Genomic DNA, 9820 nt, shown 5'->3' on the forward strand with positions numbered 1-9820 from the left:
ACCTCAGAGGGACGTGGTAGAGAGAGCGGATGTAGTGGTAAAATTCCACATTGCTTCACATTGAATATGGGGCGCCTCAGTGTTTGACAATGTGTAGCACCAGTGATGTCCTGGGCTCTTTGACTCATCTCCATCTCTCCCCCTCAATACATTTTCTGTGTCTTTAAATATCAAAAAAATTCACAAACAAAATCAAAAACACTGAAGCAGATTAATAACTTAAACCTGTTAAGCCAATATATGCTACATTCGTGAGTTAGAGGGTACATGTGAGGAGACGAATCGTATCCTCTGGGAGTAGGTCAGGTCCGTCACATACAGTACAAAGTTGACAAAGGAGAACACCGCCACCACGACCTTGCTGTCCCACGGACACCTCCCCTGAGGGCATGACGACGGTCTCCATGGAGAGCCATATTTTGTGTCGAAGCAGAACACCGGCCACACCACTGACGCGCTCAGGTAGAGCAGAACTTCCAGGAGGGTGCACACCACCACGAAGCGGTCAAAGGGCAAGCAGCGCACAGCCTTGGTCCGTCCACACACAGTCATGACGACCACCAGTGCAGTCAGAGCAAAGCAGAAAGCATAAACGACAACGCAGAAGATTGTGGCGGCGTAACGGGAATACTCGCTTCCGTTGGCCAGAGCTCCAAAGATGATGCAGGCCACAAAGCCCTGAACGACTTTGAGGAGGCCAGACACGGTGGCCATGTAGCCCACCACAGCCTGGCCTGGTCTGGCTCGGCACAAGGCCACTTCAGCCCCGTAGGCCAGAGCACCCAGGATGGAGCAGACGGTCACAGCGATGCGGAAATTTCGGACATCACAGCCGGCGTAGGGGCACTCGGATCGGACAAAGAAGAGCGGGTAGACCACAGAGGCTGTCACATACCTGAAGAAGAAGAAGACAGAAAAACATGTGTAGATATGATGTCAACCAACCAGGGATAGTTGGGGCAAATAGACCATGAGATGCAGTTAAAAGGTCTGACAAAGCAAGTGGACCTTAAATTGCGATTTTCTTTTGTAATCAAATCTGTACTAATTGATTTGTAAACTGTAAACACAACACTAACATATTATCACCTTATAAAGTTGTTATGGTGCACTATGCTTTATTTAAACCTGAACATTAGCAGTCATTGAGACAGCTATAGCAGCTTTAAATATTTTTTATAACAAAAGTGCCCCCCGTTTTCATTTTCATTCATTTTTCATTTTTTTCACATGATGCAAACAAAAAATGTGGAAGCAGAGCCATGAGCCTAGTTTAGTCTGAACATCAGCACCCCAAACTCAACTGAAGGACAGAGCTACACCTTAACATGTGACTTACATGAGCGTGGCGAAGGCGGCACATGTGACGGTGAGGTTGTCCCAGGATATGGGCAGGCAGCTGTAGAGGCGAGTGGCGTCCAGAAAAAACACCACGACCGTCATGGCGAAGCAGAAGCACCAAGCCGCCATACAAAACACACCTTGTGAACCGCTGTAGCCGGCACTGTGGGTTACCATGGCAATCACAGCACAGCCCATGGCTAACTGACAGAGGCGGGCAGCACCCAGAGGTGAGCAGAGGGCCCTCTTGTTGAGGTATGGACCACCCTGTGAATCCATAACCGGGTGAGCGTGGGAGAAGAAATAAATATTCAACAGTGAGTTCTTCAAGGGGTAAAGCCTTCAGGACCTCAGAATGATTCTGGATGTCCACTAGAGGATGATGAAGTCTTAAACAGATCAAAGTTTTAGCTCAAGTCCAAAGCAGTCCCACAAAAACAAGAACTGAGGAGTGTCTTGGTGCAAAAGATGTGATTGTGAAATCCAGAGATCAAATCCAGCCTGGAGTGTTTCTCATTCCAGATCCTTGATGAACGTGTGGCAGGATATCCAGATGGTCAGGAAGCTGCTGTTGGTACCTTGTGTGGGTGGATGGGCTCTGGGCTTTGGGTGCATTATTCTGTCCCCACCCAGGCCGTGTTTACAGACTTGGTGGGGACTTTCTGATACTCTATATATATTTCTGTGTCGATGAATCAGAGCATTTCACAGACATAACGTATGACAAACACAGGGGAAATCTCTCTTTGAGATCCTCTGTAAGAGCTCAAGCTGTCCAGGCAGGCACACACACTCACCTCTCTGCTGAGAGATCTCACTGACTCATCAATCACTAATATCCAGACTCGGAACTGAAAGTCCAGGATGTTTATCCAGCCGTCGTCAGTCGAGTCTACTGGGAAACAGCTCCAACTCTTCAGCTGAAATGGTCCGGGTCAGATCTTCTTGAATCTATTATCCACATTTGTTTGGTTTCTGTTGCTGTTCAACACTCACTGTGTGAATCCATGCGGCCACGTGAGTCAAAGACACGCATCAGCTCTCCTCAAATGTCAACTCTCATCTTCTTACCTTCTCTCTGTCACACACTCTTCCTCACACACTTTCTCCTTCGTCACTGTCCCTCTCTGCGCTGTGAGGAAGGGGTGCTGCAGGTTCACTCACACCACAGTGGAAGTTATTTAGGGTTGGGCCATCAGCACATGGTTGGTGGAGGGATGTGTACATGTGGTTGGGCGTGGAGTCGGGGCACGCAGACACATTGCAGGCCCTGTGGAATGAGGTTCGATTACCGATCCCATGGTGTCACAGAGTGCACAGATCAGGACCAATATAAGATTAAATTACATAGCTGACATGACCAGAGAGATGTTAGATCTGAGCAATGAAAAAACTGCATTAAAAGGTTAACACTCATTCCTGCTTTCATCACCAGTTTTTCAACAACCCCCACCCCCTCTGCACAAGAGCCAATAATTCATGCTCAAGTAGGCCTCTCATCTATGGAGCCTCTAGAGATCAGTACTCTATAAATAAATAATTGATACATTATAAATTAAACATGAATAAATAGTGTCAAATATATTAATGAACCAATACATTGTGAAATCATTTAAGAAATCATTTAAGCTCCTGATTATTATTATTAAATAAATAAAATGTGTCATGAAATAAAAATGTACTTGTGAATCATGGTATTATAAAATAAAAAAGAGCATTTTGAATATAATATAAAAATGAACCCCAATAATACTACGGCTGTCAATCGATTCAAATATTTAATTGCGATTATTCGCATTTTTTATCTGTTCAAAATGTAACTTAAAGGGAGATTTGTCAAGTATTTAATACTCTTATCAACATGGGAGTGGGTAAATATGCTGCTTTATGCAAATGTATGTATGTATTTATTATTGAAAATCAATTAACGTCACAAAACAATGACACATATTGTCCAGAAACCCTCACAGGTACTGCGTTGAGCATAAAAAATATGCTCAAATCATAACATGGCAAACTCAAGCCCAACAGGCAACAACAGCTGTCAGTGTGTCAGTGTGCTGACTTGCTTCAAACTGCATGTGATTATCATAAAGTGGGCATGTCTGTAAAGGGGAGACTCGTGGGTACCCAGAGAACCCATTTACATTCACATATCTTGAGGTCAGAGGTCAAAGGACCCCTTTGAAATTGGCCATGCCAATTGGCATATGATGCCTGTATCTTCACTATTCCTTTAAAATTGAGCCCACTGTATCCTAAAAATCACAATTTGCGTTAAAGAAATTAGTGGTGTTAAAACAAATTTGTGTTAACGCGTTATTATCACGTTAACTTTTACCCTAAATAATACACAATGTCTTATGTATTAAATAATGAACACTTTGGGGCTCAATACAGCATCATCCATACCTCAGAGCTCATTATTTAAAGTAAAATATAAAATATTTTTGGCCACTTGGGGGCAGCATAACAAACTGTAAATACAACTTTGATGTATTATCACCTTATAAAGTTATTATGGCCAACAAAGAGTTAGCAAAGAGTCATCTATATACACAGCAGACGTGCAGCAACATTAGCATTAATTCAAGTTGTGTTTCCGGTCACCTGATGAATGTTAAGTCCAATATTCACTCTCCTTACAGCTTTGTTTTGTGATTTATTGCCAAAGTAAGTTTACATCGGCTTACAAGCAGGCAGGAGGGCAGACCGGACCATGCTGGGAGCAGGCAAAATGAGTCCAAATGAGTCAGTAGGTCAGGCAGGCAGGTAAATCACTGCTCAAAATCACTGACAGAAAATCAGATGGCAATACTGATGAGCTGACAGGGCAACAAAGCAAGTGGAGCGGTATACTGTATGTAGTGAGTGACTGATGAGGGACTCAGGAGAACTGCAAAGCTGGTGATTCTTCCAAAATGTGAAACAAACAAATGACAAAAGCCCATAACAGAGAGGACCATATAGTGTTCTGGGACACTGAACACACATACTAAGTAATAACCCCAGTAGTAGTGAAGGCTCCGTGACATCTCTTATTTTGTCAATAGTAAACTTTGTGCCAAACTTTGTAATGGATCACATGTTAGTCCATTTACCATAATTAGCATTTACTTCAAATTCCATTTACCCATTTTACAAACTGCTGCTTTTTCTAATCTATCTAACTATGGTAACATCTCATGATGACCAGCAGCCTCAGTGAGCAGTCCTCTGCTCTCTGGTTTGATCAGATCTGTCCTCCGGTCTCTGTCTCCACCTGCAGGTGTGTGAGTGTCTGTGGTCTCTCTGTTCCACAACACTTTACACTCAGTCATGTAAAAATATATACAACAGCTGCATCGGGATAATGCCAAAAGGGTTATATGAGATCCATAAATTATAAGGTCTGCACAGTATGTATGTACGCTCAAATATTGTAATGGAGATAAACATTTGTTAATAAATAAATAAATATGGAAACATATTCTGTAAATAGATAAATAATTGTAGCCGAGAGTGAAAGCGAAAGTGAGGAAAGCAATGTTTAAGTCAAGCCTGATGTTGCCTTACACATAAAAGACTGATCCCAGTCACTTCCACACAGTGAGGCATACAGCTTATTAATTAATTATTATTAACACTGGTATCGGATCGGTACCCGGTATCGACTGATATCCAAAGCCCAGCTATCTGTATCAGGACTGGAAAAGTCGGATCTGTGCATCCCTAAATGAGATACTTTTATATGGCACATTTCTAAAGCTCTATGGATGCTTTTTTAAAAAAAAAAAGGATTCATCATCCTAAAACTGTTATTAATACGACCTTTAACATGATCAATTAACCAATAAGGTCAATATTTTCATCTTGATCGTGACCACAAAGTATAGACCCAGTGGCCAGTTTGTTGGGTACATCAAGCTGAAACTAAAGCAATCTACCACCACAGCCCTGCAACAAATCCTTTGTGGTCATTTTGGAGACTGTTGTTTAGTTTGTAGTGTTGTTTAATTTTATGGCGTTAAACTGTAACTTTAGTGTTAGACTGACATAAACAGGGTGCACAGAATAAAAGAAAACAAAATTGCTATTTAACAGTTTCACCAAAAACAAAACATCATACCCTCCATGAAGGTAGGCTTTACTGCAGGGCTATTGTATTAGACTGCAATAGTTTAAACTACTGTAGGTGCACAGATACATTAAAGGCTTTATGTAAAGTCCCTCAGTGAAACACTAGACATACAGTGAGTCACATTAACATAAACGTTGCCTTTCTCATTAAAACAAACTATTAACGCCAGCTACAGTAGGAGACCGAAGAGAATATGAAAAACATTGTTGTGCTTTGTTCTACCTCCGGTAGGGGTATCTCAAGATTTTGGGTGTCTTCCCACTAACCTATACGTTAGGCACTCACCTGAGCACCACTTTGGTTAAATAGCTCAACTTCTATAAATGGGTTATACTGTTTGCTACGGTTTCTGTATACTGTAATAGTGTCTCCCTTTGATATCCGTGTCCCACTTCTTCTGCCACAACTCCCTCACTGCCTTTCTTATTAACGATTTGGCCTCACCTTTTCCAAAAGAAACTTTCATTATTTCATCATCATTTAATTTCAATGCTCTCTTTGCAATCTCATCTGCCCTCTTGTTACCTTCCACACCAGCATGAGCAGGAACCCAACAAAATTGTACATTACTGAGCTTACTTACTCTTTGTATTCTCAGCATTATCGTAAATATCTCCATCAATAAATCATCTCTTCTTGTTTCTTTTGAATTCAAACTATTAATAGCTGCAGTAGAGTCTGAACAAATGACAACTTTCTCAGGCCTTACCTCTTCTATCCTGATCAATCAACTTAATAACTTCCAGTTGATCTAAAAGTACTAATTCGAGAGAGCTCAGTTTAGTGAAGCTGTTAAGTGACTGTAACTTTGTCCTGGTTCAACACTTTTCTGGATAAGAAACCAGAGAAGACGACACACGTGGTGATGGTGACTTTCCCATCCTTGTGATGAGCCCCCAATTATTGCTTAAATGTATGTTGGTAATACAGTCTCCTCATTGTCATACAGTGATCTGGTGAAGATTCAGATACTCAAGGATGACACACACAAGCAAACGGTAATAAACTCGGAAAAAAAAGTTTGGAAATCTGTGTATTAAATGAATAAAGTGTAAAATTGCCAATATGTCTTGTTTGTTCCTTGTTACCGATAGAGAGTTAAATCATCTAATCCACCAAGCAACTCAAAACAAGAGTCAATACCAACAGGAGAATACACTGTTGACCATGAGCAGAGCATTTTGGCAAATTTTTCTTGGGCGCTACCCACACAATCAGCTGTGCTGCTCATCCCACAAATACATGATCCTTACAAGTTGGACATCATTGTGAAGGTAAATAAACAGGCTTTCCAACCATGTAAAATACAATGCCAATTAGCATTGTAACAACAGAGAAATAATCCACCAAACACAAATTTCCAAACTTTTTTTCCCGAGTTTCTGTTCCTGTGGTGCTATATGTCTGATAAGTCCAGTATTGTGTCAGTTTACAGTAAAGATTGTGTGGTTACATCACATGCATGAAAGATGAGTGTTGATTTATGAAAGGGTATATTGAGTGTGTGTTATTGAATACTCGATTCTGATTGGTCCATCACAGACCGTTGCTATGGGCGCAGTTCAGATGTCGGATGCTAGAGGACCGTCTTGTGTAAAAATCTTGATTTCTTCAGTAAGTAGCTGTGTGTCCCTCTGTCTCCGTAGTAGGCCTACCTGCCCCATCAGTGACCTGTAGATAACCCCCTGACCGTCGGTCCCTCTCTTCCTCCTCATCATCACCCGGTAAGACCCCGGTTCACCACGCTCACTCTGAACATCTCCACTGTTTGGTTGCAGCAGATAGCAGGTTTAGTAGCTTTGCTGTATGAGAAAGATATCAATGCTGGACCAGTCACAGCTGTACAGGACAAACGCAAATACTGTCAGCTCAAAACTTCAATAGAAAAATGTTGCATTTTAGAGCTATTTAAATAGATAGATCGATCGATAGTAACTTTATTGATCCAGAGGGAAATTCAAGTTTCCAGCATCACAGTTCCATAGTGCAAAACATGTTAGTAAAAAGGCAGTAAAAAAGTTAGAAGTGCAAAGTACAAAAAAATATACCAGATATAAAAATACAAGGAGATGAAGAAAACTGTTAAAACTGAATATAGTGCAGGGCAACAGCTGTGATACACGACTATTAAAAAAGTGAATATAGTGCAGAAGAGACTGTTAAAAATTAATATATGAAATAGAGGGAGAAGCTGTTCACTCTTGTAGCTCAGTTGTATTTATGTGTCCAGCTATACATGTTTAGATAAGGCGATAAGGCTGTGTGTATGTGTGTGTGTGTGTGTGTGTGTGTGTCAGGGTTTTTGGTGTCATTCAGTAATAATTAGAAACATCCACTGAAGTTTGCAATAGTTAGTGAGTATTTGTCCAGAAACTTTGAAACCCAAAAAGAAATAATTTTGGGCAGAAATCTAAAAGGTGGATATTTTTTCAGGGTCAGCTCATTTTTCATAACAAGTCAGAGTTGGAGCTAAAATTCTGTTGTTTGCAGATTCTCCAGATGGGAAAGCGTGAAAGGCAGGAGGCAGACCCGCCGTACGTCAAGAAGCCTCCAAATGCATTCATGGTCTTCATAAAGGAGCAGAGGGCAAATGTGAATGCCCAAATAAACATGGGAGGCAGAGGCAGTGCGGCCGTGAATACAGTGCTGGGACAGGTGGTAAGTGTGTTTGCTCCGTATGTTTGAGACACTCAGTGTCACAAACTCGATCAAAGTTTCAAAAATTCTGCAGCAGAGCTTGTAAAAAAATCCTCTAATTCTAAATCGTCACATCTGTAGTTGTGTGTCAGTCTGTGTGTGTGTGTGTGTGTGTGTGTGCGCGCGCTAACAGTGTGTTGTTGTCTGTCCTCAGTGGTCGTCACTGACCCGTGAGGAGCAGGTCAAATATTATGACATGGCCAATGAGGAAAGACTGCTCCACGCCAAGCAAAACCCTGAATGGACAAGCAGCAATAACTATGCAAGTACACCCTCATACATGTTTATATCACTACACACTCAACTAACACGAGCTGATGAAACACAGTCACTGCAAAGAAATGTTATCAGCTGATATCTGATGGAAAATCAAATGTGTTTTTGTGTGTAGGGCAAAAAGAATAAGAAGCCCCGGAGGCTGTGTGTGTCAGTGCAGACAGCGTTGATGGAGCCTTCCTCCTCACGAGCAGCTGTGACGGCGGCGCTTCCTCACACTGAGACAGTCCTGGTGCTGCAGCCACAAACACAGACTACAGTGACTCTGCCTGTGTGCGACATGTGTCACCTGCCACAGCTCTATAAGGTCGGCCCTGCCTGCTGGCTGAATCCTTCAAGCCACGTCGCTGGCCTCTCCTGCCACACCGACTCAAACACAGACAGAGTCCGCACACTTAGAGGACGTCAGAGGACAGGTGTCTCCCAATGATGGAGCAGCCACCTTCCCCTCACAGCTTCGGCTGTCCTCCTCTCCACACATGGACATCTGATCTGGAGTCTTGTTCTTTATTAAATAAATAAATAAAAAGAACATTCTTTTAATTTGAAAGTTGTCCCATGTCATGCTATTCAAGCGAAGCAGTTTTAAAAGCCGTCATATTGTTGGTTCAACACAGGAAAACAGCATCAAGAAAAAGGGAACAGCAGCCACGTGTTTAAACTGGTCAACAGATTCGAGTCAAATATAACACAATACAGTAGTTCAACAGCACCGCAAACTACATCCTCCAAAAATAAACAGAGTTGAATTAACACCTCTCTAAAACAGTTTCAACAAAAAATGAACATGATAACTTGTTTTTTAAGATAATTCTATTTTTTTATTCACATATTTATTACCCTTTGCTATTATAGTTTTTAAGCTCATACCTGTTTTTAGTTTTGTGGTTCTTTTCCTGTCTACTGTGCGTGTATCTGTTGGTCTGGGTGTCGAGCTGCTGCATGCAATCACCTGTACAGGGTTAAAGGTCATATTGATAACATTTTTAAATAGACAAATTATTTTTAAAGCAGCGGCTCTCACTCGTTCTTCAGCTCAGTGGTGTACTGTTTACTATGTTGTGTACAGAAGGTCATCAGTTTACTCAATGATAGAAAAGGAGTCCCTTGAGGAAAAAGGTTGAGAACCACTGCACTAGACCGCCAACAGTTCGGTCAGAGATTCACCTTTGTTATGCTAGTATAGCAGCTAAGGTAGCCTCGAGCCTCAACCAGAGATGAGGAGCGGGCTACAGACGTCTGGTAACCTCACTTCTTTCTAACTCCATTTTCATTTCCAAACTTGTAGTCTTCAGCCCCAACCAGCGTTCACTCAGTGATAATTTGAGGCAATTTGTCACATTTAGTGTAGCTCCCACTGGAGCCATAAACAGCTTTTATACAACT

The 9820-nt window shown here is 41.7% G+C and overlaps 2 protein-coding genes across 2 annotated transcripts; one reads left to right on the plus strand and one right to left on the minus strand.

Moving 5' to 3' along the window:
• Positions 1-243: 243 nt before the first annotated feature.
• Positions 244-2794, minus strand: LOC141765272 (myeloid-associated differentiation marker-like protein 2). The gene is made up of 2 exons (XM_074631333.1): positions 1340-2794; positions 244-895 (listed from the first exon to the last, which is right to left on the minus strand). Exons 1-2 carry the CDS (start codon positions 1618-1620, stop codon positions 244-246), a joined length of 933 nt encoding a protein of 310 aa, XP_074487434.1. The 5' UTR covers positions 1621-2794.
• Positions 2795-7019: 4225 nt separating this feature from the next.
• LOC141765273 (transcription factor SOX-18-like) lies at positions 7020-8989 on the plus strand. Its single transcript, XM_074631335.1, has 4 exons — positions 7020-7185; positions 7952-8119; positions 8313-8420; positions 8550-8989. Exons 2-4 carry the CDS (start codon positions 7961-7963, stop codon positions 8862-8864), a joined length of 582 nt encoding a protein of 193 aa, XP_074487436.1. The 5' UTR covers positions 7020-7185; positions 7952-7960; the 3' UTR covers positions 8865-8989.
• The last annotated feature ends 831 nt before the right edge of the window (positions 8990-9820 follow it).

This window comes from Sebastes fasciatus, chromosome 3 (genome assembly GCF_043250625.1).
Source record: "Sebastes fasciatus isolate fSebFas1 chromosome 3, fSebFas1.pri, whole genome shotgun sequence".
In the NCBI taxonomy this organism is placed as follows: domain Eukaryota; kingdom Metazoa; phylum Chordata; class Actinopteri; order Perciformes; family Sebastidae; genus Sebastes; species Sebastes fasciatus.